Consider the following 21,326-nt stretch of genomic DNA (forward strand, 5'->3'; position numbering starts at 1 on the left):
AAGTTAACAGCATTTCACCATTCAAGGACAAATACAGCTAAGCCAGTGGATCTCAAACTTTCTAATGTAGCACGGATCAAATCCAACACAAATATGATGCCATTTAAATAATGCAATATCTCTGACACCTACAGCAACTGGATACGTTCCTCACATATTTTCATGTAAGTAGTTTTAACCTTAAATGCAACTGATTTTTTTCCTTTAAAAACGCTCGTTTTCTCTCCTCCCACCCATAAGTTCTGCACTTCTTTCCCCCAACTCTCCTATCACCTAGCCCTCCTCTATCCCTGCATATATTTTCCAGCCTACTAGCCTCTCCCTTCTTCACATGCACTCTGCAGCTTTTTTTTCCTTCTCCTGCATGTGCTCTTCTACTGCCTGGTCCTCCTTTCCCTCTACTCGCGTACTATGAATCACAGAGCTGAGGGATGTAAATGTTGGCAGGCAGTGGAACCTGTGCAGAAAAGAGTCTTCCTCTTGGTAGAGTCTGACCAGCAACCTAGAAGACAACTTTTCTCTTTGTGGCAATGACACAGATCTCAATAGTCTACCTCTCACCTTATTATAGCTAAGCGGATGACCCCATGTAATGAAAAAAGCAGCTACAGCTTATTTAAAGCTGTTGTACATTTCAAAATTTCCTATCAAATTAAAGTTTTGTTCTTAAATATCAAGATGGGGTATTCTCTAGTCATATCTAGTATTCCTAAAGTGAGTGCAGGCTAGAAACACTGCAATAAAACGGTTACTCACGTGTTCTGTAACTGTTTTTTGAGATGTGCTGCACATATCCATTCAATGTTAGGGATGTATGTGCCCAGTGTACTGAAACCAAAGTTTTTCCTATAGTTGTACCCAAAGGGGTAGTGCATGCACCCTGCTTGTATTTCCAGCTGAGGGTATAAAGGGCAGAGCCACCCCAACCCCACATGAACTACAATGAACTAAATTACCAAGTGAAGGGGAAGGAGAGCTGGTCATGAAATGGACATGTGCAATGTATCTCAAAGAACAACAGTTGCAAAGCAGGTAAATAAACCCCCATCCCCCTCTTAAAGTGATTACATGTTAGGTGACTGCTAAGCAATTCAGCAGGTAGTCAGGGCTCAGAATCTACCAGAAATGGGACGGCAGAACAATCTTTCCAAATCTACCATCATCTCTAGAAGCTTCAGAGATAGCTTAATGTCTGGTAAAACATATGTACAGATGATCACGTTGCTGGTCTGCATCCATCAGAAATTGTGAATGTTTCCCAAGAATACTGACAAAGTTCCTTGAGCTTTGTAGAACGTGGAGAAATTTTTGCAGGAAAAGTGGTCTAAGTAACGTCAAACACTTAGGAGAAAATCTACAAGTTCCATTTTGTTTATGCACTTCGCCATCTTATTTCTAAACAGTTGTGGTTTGTCCACCATGTTGGTACCCTTCTTCTTGAGACTATTGACGCCTTTTTCCCCCTGAGGCGGGAAAAAAGCAAGGGTAACATATGTGATCTGCCCACTAACAGGAGAACATAAAAGACTGCTGCATCTGAGAGAAGGGACTGTCCTTCCTGGTGGCAGCACAGTGCATGTCCTAGTCAAGACTTCGATGGATCTACAGAAGATCACAGAAAAAGATCCAAACTCCTATTCCAGTTACCTGTTCCTGATTGATTCCTGTCTTACCTGTGTTCACAGTCCATGAAATCCATTGTGGTGGGTCCATTCCTCTGAACCTGGTGTAGTATGTCTGTACCTTACCTGTGGTAAACTCCCTTGTCTTGTGGTTTGGGGACCTTGACTTCATGTCAGTTTGTTAAGCCAACCTGTCCCTGACTACCCTTTATGAATTGTTTTATGTGGGGGTCCTATCAGTTACTGTTTAAAGTCTTGTTAAATAAATCAATCGGTTTCATAGTTAAGCCTGTCTGTAGTTTTCTCGCCAATGATAGATGCGAGTTGGGGGAATGAATCTGCTGGGTGGGGCTTTAAGATGTGGAACCTAGGGCACATCAAGTTAACCACTGGCAGGATATAAACAGAGATTATTCCGGGTTAACAACACTGATACACAAGATGCAATAGAAGAAATTTGTGAAGAAACCGCATCCCACTTCATTTTGCCCATAAAAAACACAAACATTTGAGAAGACACACTAAATGGCTTTGTCCTATCTAAGCAGAGAGGGCTCTATGCACATTCAAGGTGTGGAGCATCGCTTCATCTCTGAGTATGTGGCTTGGGAAAGAAGGTTGGTAAGCAAATCACTTAGTAGTAATGAATATCTAAAACAATTTTTGTCAAAAACTTGGGGTAAGGGCTGAGAGAAAATGCCCTTATAAATAAAACTGCGCAGCAGGGCTCTACTACAAGGGCTTGCAGCTCCCCCACACTTCTGTACCAGGTGATGGCCACCAGGACACTTTGTCAGAGAGAAGTAAACGGGCGTATGCAGTCAGCACCTCAAAGGGTGGACTTATAAGAGATGATGAAATTAAAAATCATGTCCCAAGTGCTACAGGGTCCATGACTAGTAAGAAGAGTATCTATAACTATCAAAAACCTAATCAGGGGCTTCAAAGCCATTAGGAAGCTGAGACTACAGCCAAGCGAACTCTCAGGGAAGTAACCCTGTTCTTTTCAGGAAGAGCAAATGCTCCAAGATGTCTTGGGGCTGGTCTAGACAGCATTGCCATCTGGACTATGGAGATAGGATTTGTAGAGTGCTCTAAAATGTTGCGCTGAAACTACCCCACATACACCCTGTTCAAAGTTAGAAGTTGAGACTTTTGCATTAGCGGTATCCATAGGGTAGGCTGTGGTGCCCTCTGGAGAGACGCGCTCATGCGTCAGTATATCAGGCGCTGCCAGCCCTATGCCCTCTCAGTTCCCTCTTGTGGGCAACTCCCACAGAGGGGCATGAGGGCAGATAATGGATTAGACATGAGCAACACATCTCGAAGAACAACAGTTATGAAAGTTGGTTAACCGTTTTTTCCTCATCAAGTGCTTGCTCATGTCAATTCCATTCTAGATGGCTCACAAGCAGTATCCCTGGAGATGGGCTCGGAGTTCACAGACGTGGGCTTATAATACTACTCTACCAAAACCAGTGTCGTCTTGGGCTTGCTGGGTAAGCGCATAGCGAGACGTGAATGGAAGACCAAGTGGCGGCCCTACAGATACCTGGAATTAGCACATGGGCCAGGAAGGTCGCTACCAAAGCTTGTGCTCCAGTTGAGTGGGCAGTTACAATCACCAACGGAGGCACCTTTCCCTGATCATTGCAAAATCAGATGCAGGCGGTGATCCAAGAGGAAATTCTCTGAGTGGACACAAGACAACATTTCATCCTATCCACCACCACAATGAACAACTGTGTCAACCTACAAAATGGCTTGGTCCTCTCAATGTAGAAAGCTAGCACTCTCCTGACATCCCGGGAGTGTCACCTACGTTCTTCCTCAGACTTATGAGGCTTTGGGAAGAAGACTAGCAAAAATAAGTCCTGGCTTATGTGAAATTGCGAAACCACCTTGGGCAGGAAAACTGGATGCGGCTGCAGCTGGACCTTGTCCTTGAAAAACACTGTATAGGGCGGCTCACAGGTAAGTGCCCTAATCTCTGAGACCCTTCGGGCAGAAGTTATCGCCATCAGGAATGACATATTCCAGGAGAGCAGAAGAAGGGAACAGGATGTCAAGGGCTTGAAGGGAGCTCTCCTGAGCCACCCAAGCACAAGATCACAGAGGGACGGGGTCCCAGACCTGGGGGTAGAGTTGTTCCAGACCTTTCAAGAACCGGACCATCACGTTATGAGTGAAGACCGACCTGCCCTGGAACAGAGGGTGAAAAGCTGATATGGCTGCCAAGTGGACCTTAATTGACGAAAGGGACAAGTCCTGGAGCTTGAGATGCATAAGGTAATCCAGGATTGACTGCAGCGAAGCCTGCTCAGGCCTAACTCCTTGGGCCGAAATCCAGCACATGAATCATTGCCATTTGGCCAAATAGATTGTTCTAGTGGAGGACTTTCTACTACCCAGGACCTTCTGGATGTAGGCCAAGCACTCCTGCTCTTCAGCAGTTAACCATGCAGCAACCAAACTGTTAGGGGCAGCGCTGCTAGATATGGGTGCAGGAGCCTGCCATGATTCTGGGACAAGAAATATGGCCAGAGGAGCAGCTGCATCCTGGTCATCACCAACAGGTCCATCAACGTGTCGAACCAGTGTTGGCAAGGCCAAACCGGGGCTATCAGGATCTCATTGGCCTTGTCCTGCTTGATCTTCATGAGCACTCTGTGAAGCAATGGCACTGGTGGGAAAGCGTACATGAGAGCCTCCAACCACAGGAGTAAGGTGGTGTCCAACAAGGAGCCCCTGTCGATTCCCCAAAATGAGCAGAACAGGTGACATTTCCTGTTCTGACGAGTTGCAAACAAGTCCATATGGGGAGATTCCCACTTTTGGAAAATCCTGCTGACCACCTTGGGGTGGAGTGAACATTTGTGTCGAGACAAGGCGGCTCTGCTGAGGAGATCTGCTAATACATTCCTGGTTCTGGGAAGATGTGCTGCCACGAGATCAAGGGCTTGCTGCACACACAAAAATCCCAGAGCCGGAGGGCTTCCTGGCAGAGAGATGATGACCTGGCTCCACCTTGCTTGTTGATATAAAGCATTGTAGCGATGTTGTCCATCAGGACTTGAACCACTTTGCCTTGTAAGTGGAACCAAAATGACAGACAGGCCAAGCAAACCACCCTGAGCTGCCTGACATTTATGTGGAGGGAGCAATCAACCCCCGACCAGCGGCGTTGTGTACTGAGCTCACCCAGGTGGACTCCCCAGCCCAGGTCCGAGGCATCAGAAACCAGAGTTAGCAATGGGGGAGAAGGCCACGAAGGCAACTCCTTGCAACACCGACCCAGAGTTCAACCACCACTCCAGAGACAACAGAATGTGATCTGGCACTCTAACTACCCAATCTAGATTGTGTCAGTCGGGGATGTAGACGGACATCAACCCGCCTGTAGCAGCCGGAGGTGCAGCAAGGCATGATGGACCACGTAAGTACAGACAGCCATGTGGCCTACCAACATTAGGCAAGTGCGGGCAGTGGTAAAACCAGGATCTAGAGAGGGAATGATGTAGGCCAGTGAAACCATGCACAACTTCAACTTCTTGAGGTACTTGTTGAGTTGCTCTAATTCCAGAATGGGTCTTAGGCCCCCTTTTGCTTTTGGGATCTGGAAATAGTGGGAGTAGAAACTTTCCCCCTCAGTTTCTGAGGGACCTCCTCCACCACCCCCCAGTTGTAGGAGTTTGTCTACTTTCAAGGTAACCTGCAACCAGGCTGAATGATAGGGATGGAGATGGTTGAGGAAAAGACAGGGCAGATCCAGGGAGTTGACTGGGGCGTACGCTCAAAACACACACTTATGGGCCCCATGATGTTTCGCTGGGCCAGGTTGTGCAGGTGAATGGGAAGAGGAAAGACAGCGATGACTAAAACTAGTGTTCCTTCTGCGTGTAGACCCCTGCCGAGGCTGCCAAGGCCTTGGCGGCGAGGGTAGCCAGAATTTCTTCCTCGCCGATTGAGGATTATGCAACCCCACTGAGCAGAGGGTGGCCTGAGTGACCTTCAGACTATGCAGCCTCACATCCATTGCGCCGCAAAGAGTCTCACTCCATCAAACAGGAGATCTTGTATCAAGGACTACATGTCCTGGGACAGGCCTGCGGTCTGAAGCTAGTAAACGCATCTCATAACCACCTCCGAGTTGACCTTCCTGGACATCAAATCAGCCGTATCCCAGGCTATCTGGAGGCAACACAGAGCCACTGCTGTACCTTCCTCAACAAGGGCCCTGAATTCTTGGGCCACCTCCTGCTGCATGGAGTCCTTAAACTTATGGAGAGAGTCCCACAGCTTAAAGTTATATTTCCCCCAACAGAGCCTGGTGGTTCGCATCTCTGAATTGGAGACTGGCCATGGAATAAATATTCTTTCCAAAAAACTGTCCAGTCTCTTGGCCTCCTTATTTTTGGGGCTGGAACTAGAATGCCCTTGCTGGTCTCTCTCATTGGCCACTGAAACAAACAATGACCCTGGGGACGGGTGAGCATATAAGTATTCAAAACCCTTGGCAGGGACAAAATACTTCTCAGCCCTCTTGGAAGTGGGTGGGATTGAGGACAGGGTTTGCCAGAGGGCTTTGGAAATCTTTAGGACCCCCTGGTGCACCGGGAGGGTGACCACATGCGGGGGTGGATGCAGAGAGCACATTAAACAAAATTGTCTGATTGCTCCGCCATCTCTTTCGCCTCTAGGCCTAAGTTAGTGGCCACCCTTCAGAGCAGGGCTTGGTGCTCCTTAAAGTCGTCTGGTGGGATAGTGTGAGAGGGCCCCACCACAGCCTCATCTGGAGGGGATGAGGACGACGGAACCACCGGGGGAGGGCCCAGGGCATCATCCCCCAAGGGGGAAAGGGTTCTCAGGCTGGGCACCTGGCACTCCACCTCAGCTTCTGCTTGTGCCTCGTGCACCAAGCCCAGTGCCATCGGTGCTGCTTGATGCTTGTCCGAAGCAGCGACCGACGATTGGTGTGACAGGGGCATCGGCATAACTGACATGCCCCAGTCATAATAATAAGGCCATTGCATTGGCCACTGGTCCGGCAGCCAGGATGGCATCACTGAGGTGGACACAGCCTCAGGAACCCAGTCATGTCGGTGCTATCCTGGCGAGGAGCTGAACTCCCTCTCTCTACCAGAGAAATCCTCCTCCTCCGGTGACCATGGTGGAGCCATCAACCCCTGAGTCTGGCGGCTAACCTTTGCCGTGGGTGAACGATGCCTTGAGTAGGCAGACCGGTGCCGTGTTGGAGATCATCTAGGCAACAGTGATTGTCGGCGTGAGGATGATCAGTGCCAACCATACGGTGACCGGCACTTCCCTCTGGGAGAGTCTTGACTAGACGGCGGAGACCAGGAGCATGGTGCTGGCAATCTGTGGCTGCGAACCGGTGACCTAGGCTGATATGGAGACCAGGGACGTGGTGCTAAAGAGCTCTACCTTGGCTCTGGAGACTGGCGGCATTCACTCACCTTCTGGGAGGCTTTCATGGCTGGTTTGCCTTCATAGGAAGCCTTTGACGGGTCCATTGCCGCATGCAGTGTCGGCTGCGCTGGGAGAGTCCTTTGCTCTCTGGGCACCGGGAGCTGGGAAGACATTGACTCTGCTATCAATCTCTGTCCCCTACTGCTCCCTGGAGTCGGTGGTGGTTCCCTTACTGGGGTAGAAGGTTCCCTCGAGGACATGTGGCTCTGGCGTGGGCAGGTGGCCCGAACACAGTCCCTTACCCAATGACCCTTGATCCGTTTTGCTCAGTGTCGGGTCCCACTTTTTAGACTTCTTCTTGGGTACGGTGAAGGGGATCAGTGCTGGGTAGAGCCCGGTGCCGGGGATGCACTACGCACCAAGCCTGAAGTGCTGGAGGTTGCGTCCAGCCAGGACAGCTCTGACGCTGGGCGGAGAGCAGCCATCCATGAGGAGGGGCCCTCAGACGAATGTCGCGTTCCTTTTGTGTCCTGGGACGAAAGTCCTTACAGATGCAACACTTTTCCCCCAGGCTCTTCAGACAGCTGCTACGTGGGTCACTAACAGGCACAGGCCTATTACAGTCAGCACAGGGCTTAAAACGGTTTACAGTTATAACACAAAGTTCAAAGGGAAAGAACCGCTGACCACTTGTGAGGCAAGGGAGAGAGGCGCTCCGACCAACCACCACGGGCAGTAAGAAGGAACTGAGAGGGTGCCCAGCGGCGCCTAATACACCGACGCACGAGCATGGCACTCCAGAGGGCACCACAGCCGACCCCACAGATATTGCTAAGGTAAAGTCTCCGATAACTGTGCATGTGGGCAGGCACACAGCTAGAATGGAATCGACATGAGCAAGTACTCAAAGAAAGAAGTATTTGGCAGCCTAAATATAGGGCAACTTAGCCGCTCCCCTATAGTTTCTTTATTCGGGGCCACATTTTTAAAAGACATGAGTTTGTGCACGTCTGAATTGCACACCTGGCACTCCCAGTTCTAGAGCACAAGTAGTCTTAATTTACGAACATAATTTTATATCTACAGATATTGATGTATGTGCTATAGACGACACAGGCAGCTAATACAGTTCAGATCCCAATACGGACAGGGTCTCAGATTAAAGCACAATTGTGTTCTAATCAAAAAGAAAATACACATGTTTAAATAGTTTCTTCTCATTCAGAATTCATTCTCTTCTTTATGCCATCTTATTATGAAGTAATAATGCCATTTGTGCAATATCAATTATTTCTCTAATAGCAACCCAAAATGCAAAACTGATAGACTAACTCAAAATAATGTGTCACTTGATTTTATTGAAACCATATCCCATTATTCAGTTTGGCACAATGAAACAAAAGCTAAAGAGCTGATATTTACCACAATTTTAACTTACCGTATAAAATAATCATTTCGTATGAGCAAAAGATGTTGGAGAATAGAAAGAAAATATCCTTCGGCATTAGTGTCCTTGACTGTGTTCCACACCATATTGTAAACATCATTTGCTTCAGTAAACAAGTTAAGGAGAAGAAAACAGGAACTCTTATTTGCAATCTAGGATATACTTTTTTTTATTTTATTTTAAACAAACTACTAAAATGCAGTATACTGTTCACCCAGTTAAGAAAAACATTTCAGTCAAGTTTTGTGTTACAAAATCTTATATTGCTAACACAAAAACTGAATTGCATTTTCTGATACTAAAGCATTATTGTTTCTACATGTTAAGTTCCTCACTCCCAAAAGGATATTCTAGTTCAGATCTAATATCTTCCAAACGATGGGAGAACTCAATCATGTCTTCTTCCTTGTGCTCATTGAAGACTTTCAGCTGAATATCTAGAGCATCATTCTTTATATACGTCAATTGCTGCAAAGAAAAGGTAGTAGAAAGGTACGCAAAACTAAAAATTGCACATGTAAACAAGCCCTTCAATTCTGAGTAACTTTCACAGGTTTATGTTATTTTATTGTAACATCACAAGAACTCACATTAGTTATTCAATAAAAATGTATCTGCACAACATGCTGTTATATATTTTCTATCATTAAAATCATAAAATTAGTGTTGATTTAATACATCTAGATAACGTATAGTTTTTTTCATTCCTCTTTCAAAACTGTATTTCATATTTAACCCCTTGAATACTCAAACTTAGTATAATATTCAAGAATGCATTTCATACAACTCCCCCAACTCAGGTAGTCCACTAATTTAAATATTAATGCAAAGAGACTACCGAGACACTTACTGGCAATATCTCCTTCAATCCAGAGCGCATAAATTCATTTCTGATGTGGAGCCTGAAGTCCAGATCATCAGGAGATGTTACAAGAGCATTGATGAGCTGCATACAAGCTACCTGTAACAGAAAAAGAAAATAGACTATAGTATTTCTTAGTTTTCAATATATTTTAATGTTAAAAGGGCATTACTGAAATCTGAATACCTACTTTTTTAGCATGTTCCACATTTTACAGTTTTAAATGTAATCTGTCATGTGTAAGTCATTATTAAAGATAAGTAGATTTTGGTAAATTAAAGTAAGCCATAGATGCCAAATAAGAGTGTGAGATATGACATATTTGGCATGTAACCATAAAATAATTAAGTTCAGTTCTGTTTCTCTCCTGAATGCTGCAATTTTATACAAAAACCTAGATCATTTCACCCATAGTAACAGTATCTTAAGAGAGAGTTTATAGTAAAGTTATACTCAATATTTAAAGTGTTTGATGAATTAATGCATTAGGGATTTTATGCAAAAAATGCTTTAACAACTTAATGTAAATTGAAATCTGTACATGTGAATATATATTTAAAATGTATGACATGATGAAAATTGGCAATTGGTAAATTTCACATGCAGAAAAAATAAGATACAAGTACATAGCCAATATTCATAATTTCAGATTCAAAGATATGTGTATATAAACAAGATAATCATACTTACCAAATCATAACTTTTCCAGTCACACCTTACATGACATATTTTGTATAAGATTTGTTGCAACTGGCAACAGTGGTAGCAACAATGATACAAATGGTCATCTTTCTTATACACAGCATCACACCCCACTCTACTGATCATCTCTCATTTGCTCTGAGAAGTTAACTCTGCCTTTAATCAGCCCACGATGCCAACCTCCATCACCTGCTTGTCTGAAAATTTAACAAGCACTTGTGCGCTTTCTCCCATGGTGCCCCATTCATGATTAGGAAGAGCTCCTCAGAAGTATCACCTACAAAGCCTCCTCATTATCCACCTTCCAAATCCTCCTCAAAACTCTCCTTTGCTGTGATGCCTACAAAAAGCTTGACAACAGTTAGGCTAAGGTGTGCTAAGATCACTGTTTATCATGCAGACCAATATTGCTTGATTGTTTCCTTATACATCCTTTCTCTATCTGTAGCTATATGTTGTCTCTTGCTTTTTACATAGTTTGTAAGTTCTGCAAGGCAGGGAGTGTCTTCTTCTTGTGTGTTTGTATAGCACAATGGGGTCCTGGTCAATGACTTCTAGGCACCAGGGTACTACAAACAAGCAATAAGAAATTCAGAGCTTGCATACAGATCTGTTAAACCAAAGATGACCAGTAAGCCAAAACTTTGCCACCTTAACTTGAATATTTAAAGGCTAGTGTAATCGTTTGGGGAATATGTCTGTGTCAGATCATAAAGTCCATTCGTTTACTATTACTATTATGTAGGTTTCATGTTCACAGAACAATTTCACATTTAGATTTTTTCATAATTTCTCTCATCTGTTCTGTCTCTGATTTCAGTGTAGCAGCCACAATGTAGGTTGGTGCAGCGTAGGCACTGGGTGTTTGAATGGATCCTAATGGAGGTCACTAGGAAGATTTTGGATCACATGCTGTAACTGTAACCTAACCCAAAAATCAATAGTAGTTATGCTGTTTGCTGGAATGGCTACCTGTAACTTAACTCTTACAAAAGGATAGGTTGTTTGCCTATTGTTCAATCCCCAACCTGGAAGACCAGTAGACTGCTTTTCATCTGCTCCCTACCCTTTCATCTGTCAGATTTGGGTCACCCTTCCAGGAGTTGAAACTCCCACTGTCATAGATCTCAGGGTCATTGAAACACACGAGCTTTCCAACAGTCCCAGAGCAGGAGTAGAAGTTATGGATAAACAAGTTTCCATTTGTTGTTTTGCAAAACACTCTCCTAAATAAAACAAGTTTGTTGAAAATGAGTAATTACTGACTCCAAAACTGTTCCTTTAGAATGTGTATAACAGAACAACCAAGGAATGATTATCACAGACATGCCCGCACACAACCCAAAGCAGGAGAATGAGTTGCTAAGCAAAGCACAGTTCTTGGATTGTGGTGGGTGCATCTTTGGTTTAACAGATCTGTATGCTTAACAACTGCATACTGTGTGTGGTTGGGAGACAGCATGGGGCAGTTATGATATACACCCTGGGCCCCAACTAACAGAGAAACCGAAGTAAGTAGTAAAACTGAAAACAACCTCTTTATTATTCCTCCTCAACGTAAGAGACCGCAGATTGGCCCCTGAGGCTGAAGCGTGGCCCAGATTCAGAGCTGCTGCCTCCACCTGCCACCAGAGGAACTCTTCCCTCTGCTTCTCCAACTATGCATGAGGGTAAACTTTAAGCTTTTAGAACAAGACTGGGGAAGTTCTATGGCCTGTGTTATACAGGAAGTCAGATAGATGATCACAATGGTCACTTCTGACCTAGGAATCTATGATATTCAAAATAAAGTAGTTGGTTAATTACCACAGCTGGGGAAAGTAGCTGAAAATGTTCTCAACTAACCGTAAGCAACATTTTTTCTAATTTGACTATTATTGTGGTAGCACAAAGTCCTGATTCAGGATCAGTACCCTGTTGTGCTAACGAGGATTTGTACAAACTAATGAGAGTATACTTCCCCTAGTATACAATCAAAATAGACAGGGCGGACAACATACATGCAAGCCGTGAAAAGGTACACAACTTGTATTTTTTTTCCTCATGCCAGAACCACTGCCTCACCCATCTCTGCCAGATTCTTCAACAGCTTGCCTCCCACACTGTCCACACCATCCACCTAACAAACATATTAAGGCTTAGAATGTGCATTTGGGAGCGTGGTGGGTGAAATTCTTCTACAGTTACTGAAAGTGCTAATGCCTCATTAACTTCTCCTGCCCTTCTACAGTCCTTGCTGCAAAACCAAGTCACACTTGCATCACCCCAGCCCTGGAGAGGATGTATGAAGTCTCCAACCTCCACTACAGGAAATCGCTTGAGGTGGGGCAGGGAACAGCAATCAGCTGCTGCCTCCAACTTCAGTGGAAAGACAGGGAAACTCCTGATTCTATCCCAAGGAGCTCCCTGTATTGGGAAGAGAGACAGAAGTAGTTGAATGCATTGTGACCAATTCTAAAAATGTTGTATTTAAAGCAGAATATCAACATTGAGCTTCAACTGAAAGGCTAATTTGTTCATAATAAGCACCTGAAAGTAGTGGTTGCAACAGACCAATGATTCAGTGATTATATGAGCAGAAATTCTCACCATGGGGGCTTTAGTTCAAATGCCAGTGGAATTTGGTTCATGCTGTGAGCAAATCAGAGTAAGCTAAGTTTTCATCCTTCAGAAACTTCCTAGGAAAAGGAGTTCTCTCAATTCAGATTTTAAGCAGAGAAACCTTTTCTCAGACACTTAAAGACAACATGTCAAAGCGCTCACGCCTCCTGTCCTTGGTCCCCTTTTCTCTCTTGCTCCTTACATGCTGCTGGTTTACACTCCCCTCCACCTTCTGAAAATCGTGTGTGTCAAGTCTGGTACATTCATTAACACAGATTTCATACAATTACTGTGGTTTTTAAATTAGTTGGTGGATTGTAGGCACCAATCCTCTTGTGGCAATTCCCACTCCAAATACTGGCTGCAACTTTAAAAACATGTAGCATCAGAGCACAGAAATGCTTACAGAAGCCTCACGTACAAGGTTCGTGCAGGATACATTCTAACCATTATACAAGGTTTAAAATAAAAGTGTCTTAACTGCAACATCACTAATGGGACATTAATATGACTTGTTACATTAGTTTCAATACTAACACTGCTGAGAAAGAAAAAAAACTTTAAAGAACTCAATAAGAGCAAAGTTCATCTTCTATGAAATGAGCATAATATTTTAAGTCAGAAATGTCTAGTATAACCTTTGATTAGTAGTTTAAAGATGATGAATAAAAACAAACTGAATTCTTTAAGGTTCAAGGCTACAGGACAGCTACAGATAACTTAGTGGGGAACCGTGCCTGTTTACCAGCAATATCTTCAACAAAATCAATATGTTTAATACTATGAGACTGATAAAACCCTAAAAAAGTATTTTTAATTTAACTATTAATTTTTAAAAATAATATGAAAAGGAAAACTTCTGCTTTTCTGAAGGTATCTTGCAGAATTCTCACTCCTGTGAGTTGGTAGAACCTCCCATACTCAAGATTTTATTGTCACTAAGGTGACAGCAGCAACAAATAGGAACATGAGCCTCCTCCCACTGGTGATCACATGCCCACACGCATCCAAAAAAAGTCTTTGGAACCTTTCAGTCAGTTCTTGATTTGAAGGGAACTGATTTCTCTCCCTATCTGTACATTTGCATCTTATGACTGCACCATGAGGATGACTGGAGAAATTTGAAGGGTCTTTCCTACCACAATGAGAAGACCCAAACTGCTGGAGCTAGGATTTCTTGGCCTGGCCTAGATGAAGCAATATCTGAGCAAGTTTCATGGCTCATCGAACCAGATCAATCAAGGGTGAAATAGTGAACAGAATCCGGGAAGGTTCATTTGGCCAGATGGGTATCTGAGTTCCTATTCCAAGCTGCTAAGAGAACTGTCTAGTTAATCCTGTTCAGGGATAAGGGGCCGACAGGTCCTAGTAAATATGACAGAAAGCTTCAGGGGATCAAGGAACATTGCTGAACTCTGCAATGCACAGTACTGCATCTGTCTATGATGGTTAAGATTCTGCAGCATCCAAGCCCCCTCTATAGAAAAGAGAGACTTGTGTGAAAGCTCTACCTTTTTGAATCAATCTTAGTGAAATAAGATCAACTTGCCAAATTTGCTCCAACACATCTTATTATACAGCCTATTTTGGTTTCATCACAAATTTTAGACAACTCATTTTTGTAGCAGGGTGAATACTGAATGTTAGCTATTAAGGTGCAGAGGATTGCCTATATGGGCCAAGATTTATTATCCAAACCTAATAAGGAATACATGCTTTGTATATAAATATATGGCCTCACATTTAAACTAATGTTTTACACTGGCCACAAAGTCATCCACATCCTCCCTTCATTTCCCTTCATCTGATAGATGACAAACTTACACTGTCAATTCATAGCTAGCTAGCATTAAAATATACCTCATGCAAAATATTATCTGCAACACACAAGGAGACAACTGTCATAACATTTTTAACCTTACATTTTTTTTCTTTTTTCTTCTTTTTTTTTTTAAACCTGAATGCAGATGCAGCTGCTTCTGAGTAGTTTTAAAATATTATGCAGTCTAGACTCAGAGCAGACTCCCATGAAGACAATTTTCTAACTTTAAGTGCCCTATAGCCTGAAGGGTTAATTTCCACTGACTGAGAGATAGTATCGCTGGTAAATCTGCCACCTATTAAGCTATTTACCTTGTCAAACATAGTAGCAATGAGAGAGTCAGCACAATGGTGACAACTTTGAAAAGATGGATTTGGACCATATCCTTACTTGGTACATTGCATAGTTTTAGACTAAACTCCCTACTGTTATCTTAGTATTTAGATATTATATGGGATTAACATAAGGAACACAGGTGAGAAACTGATCATTTACTGTACATTAAGACCAAAACATTTTCACCCTTCAAAAGTGATTTGCAAAGGAAAATCCAAGGACTTGTGTCTTTTTTTATCATGTATAATGGTGTCCAAAAATATTTTTTTTAAAGTTTGAGAGGCAGGGTCCTGTTTATTTTTCATATTAGAAATTCAGGTCCATTATAGCCTAGAACAGGGAGTGGGAGCTTGTTTGATTTTTTGTTAACCAGTGTGGTGAAATCAATTATTTTTGCTACTGGCTTGGTATATCTGATGGTAAAATAACCACCAGTTCCTGGGTGAGCTGTGACCCTCTGAGGTATGGTGACAGTTGTGCAGTGTCAAGATGGTTTATCCCTAAAAATTGCTTCAGCAATAACCTACACTTCTTAAATTACATAGCTTTTATTTCAAAACTTGACCTAATCTGGATAGCTTCCATTTCATTCTAATGAAAAATTCAGCATCGAATATACATATTTCATTTTTGTTTTGATGTCAAAGTTCTCTTCATAAAAGAAAGAATACTTACTTGCAGTTGAACTGAGTTATCCCGGAGGCCTTCTACAATGGGGGAAAATCTGTCAATGTTCCTTTCTTCTGCTGCTGTTGTTACAGCTTCCAAAATTTTTTCAAGGCTATAGGAAATTAGAAGACAATTCCATTTATGGGACAGATAAGTAATCTCCCTCACATGCGCCCCTTGCTTTTTTACCTGTTGGGTACAGACACAAATTTCTTAAAGAAAAGCAGGGCTATACATTTTAAACTGTAATTTTGTGTTAAAATGGGATTTTTGTTAGAAGGAAACTATGAGCTTAATTTAGCTATTGAAACATAATAGGAAATTTACAAACAATAAAATCCTAACACAATGGGGGGGGGGGAGGGGAGGAAGGATGTCAATTTTTTCCCCATCTCCCAGCACCACTTCCTCCAACTCCCTCCCCCATGGTGGTAAATTTTGCTGTTACTAATAAATTCCTTATTAGCTGTCAATAACTAAATTAAACTAATAGTTTCCCGCTAACATAAATCCTAATCCACTTTTTAACACTTCACATTAGAATTCTGTGTATGAACTTACTTGTTTAAGAAATATGTGCCTATAGCCAACAGGTAAAAAAGCAAGACATTATTAATTCACTTTTCAGGAACTAACATTTTAACACGCTGTTACTTCATATTTCCGACATGTGGAAACCCAATTACGGTGTACTTGTTAGTGATAAAAACACATTAAAAATGTTAAACTTTAAGAAGGTACTTAAATCTGACAAAGTGGTGGTAACAGTAAAGATATTTACTTTCAGTTCTAAAATTAATACATTTGAAATTAAGATTTTCTAAAAATGGAGGTTTCAGTAAACTTATTCAATAGATAATGACTATCTAAATACAATTAGAAATTTTAAAAGGGTATATTGTATTTATTGTATACTTACATGTTTTCCTCTCCAACAATGCATATTGCAGACAGGAGTTTAACAACATCAGTCATCATGTTAGTTTGTCTGGGATCAATTGCTCTGGCCAGCAATGAAAGGCTCCTTTCTTCTCCCATTATTCTTTCCAACCCATACTAAAGTAACATCAACAGATAATGAAGGCTTAAGTTTTAAAAACTCATGCAAGCAAAATTGAAACTTAAGAAATAGCAAATGTGAACGATACTGACATATTGGTCTAATGGAATTTGTTAAGTGGCATTTTCAGTCTGCAAATTCTGCATTTTGAAATACAAACACTGAAGCTGGAGTAAAGAATAAGAATTTTTTTTCTTTCTTCTGCAAGAATCATGGATATCAATGCCTGACAGATGAAAGTTTTTGCTCCAGTCCTCTTTGATATCAAGTTAATCAATATTGAGTGACGTAAAAAAGACACCAAGATTGTCATCAATCATGTGGTTCACAAAATCCAAAAAAGATAAAAATGAATTGTAACAAAATTAACATAGTTTTAATCAAAAACTTTGAAGAAATAATAAATTCTAAATAGCAGTAGCAGAATATGAATTAACTGTATCGTCCTCAAAGTTATGTTTCATTTAAACTTTTCCTTCTCTCAGTAATGAAAGAATATGAAGGATATGCAGAATAATTTACACTACACCACACCACTGGAAAAGAAAACTGGGTGTTCCTACAGAAAACACTTATCCATAGGGTGATATAGTAACAGCCATATAAGGTTGCAACACAAATTTGCTGGGGATTGAACGTTTTTTTCAATCAGAGATTTAATTTTATCTCTTTGCCTAGAGATGTTAAGAATCTAATTATTCCCTGAAAACCTCTGAATGCAGCACACAATATTCCAGTAAATGCTAAACCCAGGGTTGTGAGTTCAATCACTGAGGGGGCCACTTAGGGATCTGAGGCAAAATCAGTACTTGGTCCTGCTAGTAAAGGCAGGGGGCTGGACTCGATGACCTTCCAGTTCTATGAGATACGTATATCTCCATATATTTTTATTATTATTATTATAATTTGGTGTACAGTAAATTCACTAAATATCAATTTGAGTCCTTGTCGGATGGTACAGGTATTTACAAACAAGCATAAACCATCATTACAATATAGTAGTGCATTTTTCCCAACTGTTTATTAAATATTTAATAGGGAAATTTGATGTTTCCAGGCAGTTTTCATTGTTAAGAATAACTGAAGAGGTTAATGAAACACATTAAAAGGCCCAGAGCAAAATTTGCTTAGGAATGTTATTTTTCAACATCTGAAGATAAAAGAAAACATTAATTTATTTTCTAAAAGACCATTCTTAACCCTCTTAACAGTTGGATTGTTGGTCCTCATGTAGATGTGAAGACACTGAAGAGCTGCTATAGTCTATACTTGTGCAACACAAGGCTCACAACCCCTACAATGACCTGAAAAATGAATCCTACAAAAAGTGGAAACATGGACAAATTGCTATGGAGAATACAAAAAAATAGAGCAAGCGTATCGGGACAAAATCAGAAAGGCAAAGGCACAAAATGCGTTACATCTAGCAAGGGACATAAGACAACAAGAAGAGGTTCTATAAATACACTAGGAGCAGGAGATAGACAAAAGAAAACAAAGGTCCACTACTTATTGGGGAGGGAGAGCTAATCAAGCATAATACCAAGAAAGCCAAGATGATGTTATGCCTACTTTTCACCATCAAGGTCAATGTCAATTGGGACCAGATGCTTAACACAATTAATGGGAAAAGAATACAAGCCACAATAGGAAAGGAACAGGCTAAAGAATAGTTAGATAAATTAGATATTTTCAAGTTGGCAGGGCCTGACTAACTTCATTTTAGGGTACTTAAGGAACTAACAAAAGCAACCCTGGGAGCATTAGCAATTATCTTTGAGAGCTCCTGGAGGGTAGGTGACATCCCAGAGGGCTGGAGAAGGGCACACACAGTACCTTTCTTTGATAAGGAGAACAAAGACAACCCAGGAAATTATGGACCAGTTGTTCTCACTCTGATACCTTAAAAAACACTGGAATACATTCTTGGGCAATCAATTTGTAAGCACCTAGACAATGACATATACAACATGGATTTGTCAAGAAAAAATCATGCCAAACCAACCTAATTTCCTTCATTTACAGGAATACTGGTTTAGTGGATATGGGGAAGCAGTAGACATGATGCATTTTAATTTTAGTAAGGCTTTTGATACAGTCACACATGATAGTCTCATGAGTAAACTAGGGAAATGTGATTTAGATTAAATTAGGATTAGAATTCAAAATTACCTTGATGAACTATAGAACTGAAATCAACATGGTGAAATTCAATACCAACAAATGAAAAGTACTACACTTTGGAACAAATTTACTATTTTGTAGCAGAATATCAGGTTATCTGTACCCTTGTGGTGGTGTTCTAGTTAGAAACCTATTAAAGGGTTATCTCCATCCACAAATCCTAGGGAAGACCCTCTGTGACACAGGGCAAGAAAGGGTTAAGCAACTTGCAGGCTAATTGACCCAGATTCAACCTTTAGAGACATATTAGTATATAATGATTGTGGTTTTTTTGAGTGTTTACATACATATTGTTTGGTTACATTGTCAACCCCTAACAGTTCCTGTCTAACGCTGTATTCTGTTAATTCAGAGATCAAAAGGACATCTTAACATTTAACTGAACTGTAAATGTAGTGGTATCACGGTCTTCATTTCTCTTTGAAGCATATAGTAAATTACCTGTAAATGATGGGAGATAGGCAATTGCCTTATGTTAATCCATGTAGCTAATTACCAGTGATACTTACAAAATAGGAGGATGCTTCAAAGATACTATTCTTCTTCATCCAAGGAACACCTGCTGTCAAGAAGCTGACAATAGCATGCCAGGGATCTGTAAAAACTCTTGGACCCAGATGCTTTCATTTCAGATCTACTTAAGCTTCATCAGGGGAAGTTTGAGTTGCAAGACTGAGGTCTACAGTTCCATTTTGGATCACCCGGATATTAAACATTGGATTGTAACCTATGGACTAATTCTAAAAGGGCTTTTTGCAACTCTAAAGCTCACCATTTCTACTACGAAACTGACCTAAGAACTCTATTCATATCTGTATGTACAACGATATTTTAACCAATTCTCTCTCTTCTTTTTTTAATAAATCTTAGCTTAGTTGATAAGAATTGGCTGTAAGCATGTATTTGGGTAAGGTCTGAAATATTCATTGACCTGAGGGGTAATGTATCCAATCCTTTGGGATTGATATTACTTTTATATGATGAACAAAATTTTCAGTAATCCTCATCATATGTGACCTGGCTGTCTGGGTGGGAGCTCAGGGCTGGGTTGCTTTAAGGGAACTGTATTTTTGGCTTCTGAGTAACCAGAAAGATATTATAGAAGCTGTTTTGTTTCTGGCTTGGTGAATCTAAGCATTAGAATAATCACCAGTTTGGGGGGTCATCTGCCCCATTCTTTGCAGTTTGCCCTAGCTGAGCAATCTCTGCATGGCTCCCCTGGGGCCCCAGTCACATCCCCAAGGAACCATCATTATTCAGATATTTTGGGATCTGATGGGAGTTCCTCAATAGGTATGTCAATACAGACAGGACACATCTTTAAAGTCACATTCCCACTGGCACTTTTTGGAGTATTTAGAAACAGTGAACTGATGCCTGGATTGTTTATAAAGGATATTTCTAATAAGGCATCAGAGTTTAGGAATTTATAGTGGGGCAAATGATCGGTCACCTTGATCCTGAAATGTCAAAGACAGAACAGGAAAGACAAAGTGAGCCCATATTATTGAATGAAGGTGGGAAAGCATTAGGGACTTATACAGAACTGAGGCTGGCTGGTCATGGCCATTATTGCTTCACGAGAGTTATCTCATCCAATTCCAGTTTGTAGCAGTCAAAGACACACAGTCAGGATTCCCTCCTGGTGAATTTGGGTCCCATTCACTCTGGATCCGGGCATTCACTCTGGATCACTTCTGCATTGCAACAGGAATCAACTAGGATGCAGGGATACAGGTGCTTGGTCAGTGGCATCTGAATGTATACAGGTCATATGTGTGGCCGCAGTTGAGACTGAAAGACCAATGGTGTTAGTATACTAAATTTTTGATGTTTATCCAATTTCCTGGAGCAAACAAACAGATCACAAGAGTTGCTGTTTGAATCTGTAGGCAAAGTATTGAGCTCTGGTACCTCAGGGAAGAAACCAGTCTACCTAGATGTTCACATTTGGGCATCAGTGGTGAGGTGATTCTGAGCTGGCATGGAAGGGGCATTCTGATGCTCTTCTTACACTCTTTGGCAGCCAGGAAGTAACTATGTAAAAAGATTATTGTACGCTTAGTTGAAAATAATTTGAGATTCCGTAAGGGAGCTGACTTAACCATCAAAGCAGAGAGAGTGTGAGGGCAGATCCAGGACCTTTTTCCCAGGGTATCTGTAAACCTGTCTGAAAAGCTACAGAAGAGGATATGAGGAGGAGACCCCAGGGCTTCATGGGTTGATATGGCTAAAAGATGTGTGGTTTGGGAGGTGAATAAATTTGTATGAAACTAGCGAGGATCAGACATTTGATAGTAATGCAAAAGGCCTCATGAAAAACAAGTAGTACCAACGTGAAGTATCATGACAAACAAATTGGAAGAGCTGTTCCTAGCACTGTGCAAAAGGAATACTTATGCTAAACAAATAGGAAAATCTCTGGATAATGATGCGGCATCCCAGAAAAAGAGAAGCTCAATTTTCTTAGGAGTTTGAATTATGACTATATTTAATAGGCCATTATGATTTCAGTAGCTAAATATTAGCCTCTTGGGTTAATTTGTATTCTTTGTTTCTTCAAGAAAATTTAGTGGAAATTACATTTTATA

At 41.6% G+C, this 21,326-nt stretch overlaps 1 protein-coding gene across 1 annotated transcript in view; it reads right to left on the reverse strand.

Annotated features, from left to right (window-relative positions):
- Positions 1-21,326, reverse strand: part of LOC113406354 (protein diaphanous homolog 3-like) — a 310,574-nt gene that overhangs the window by 282,413 nt on the left and 6,835 nt on the right. Inside the window, exons 2-6 of the mRNA XM_029910781.1 lie at positions 16,411-16,547; positions 15,498-15,603; positions 9,350-9,460; positions 8,849-8,967; positions 8,491-8,607 (exon numbers count right to left, since the gene is read on the reverse strand). Coding sequence (XP_029766641.1) covers positions 8,491-8,607; positions 8,849-8,967; positions 9,350-9,460; positions 15,498-15,603; positions 16,411-16,547 — 590 coding nt within the window. The remainder of the gene's footprint in view (positions 1-8,490; positions 8,608-8,848; positions 8,968-9,349; positions 9,461-15,497; positions 15,604-16,410; positions 16,548-21,326) is intronic.

The sequence above is a fragment of the Terrapene carolina genome, unplaced genomic scaffold (assembly GCF_002925995.2).
Source record: "Terrapene carolina triunguis isolate 2854851 unplaced genomic scaffold, T_m_triunguis-2.0 Scaffold17, whole genome shotgun sequence".
Taxonomy (NCBI): Eukaryota; Metazoa; Chordata; order Testudines; family Emydidae; genus Terrapene; species Terrapene triunguis.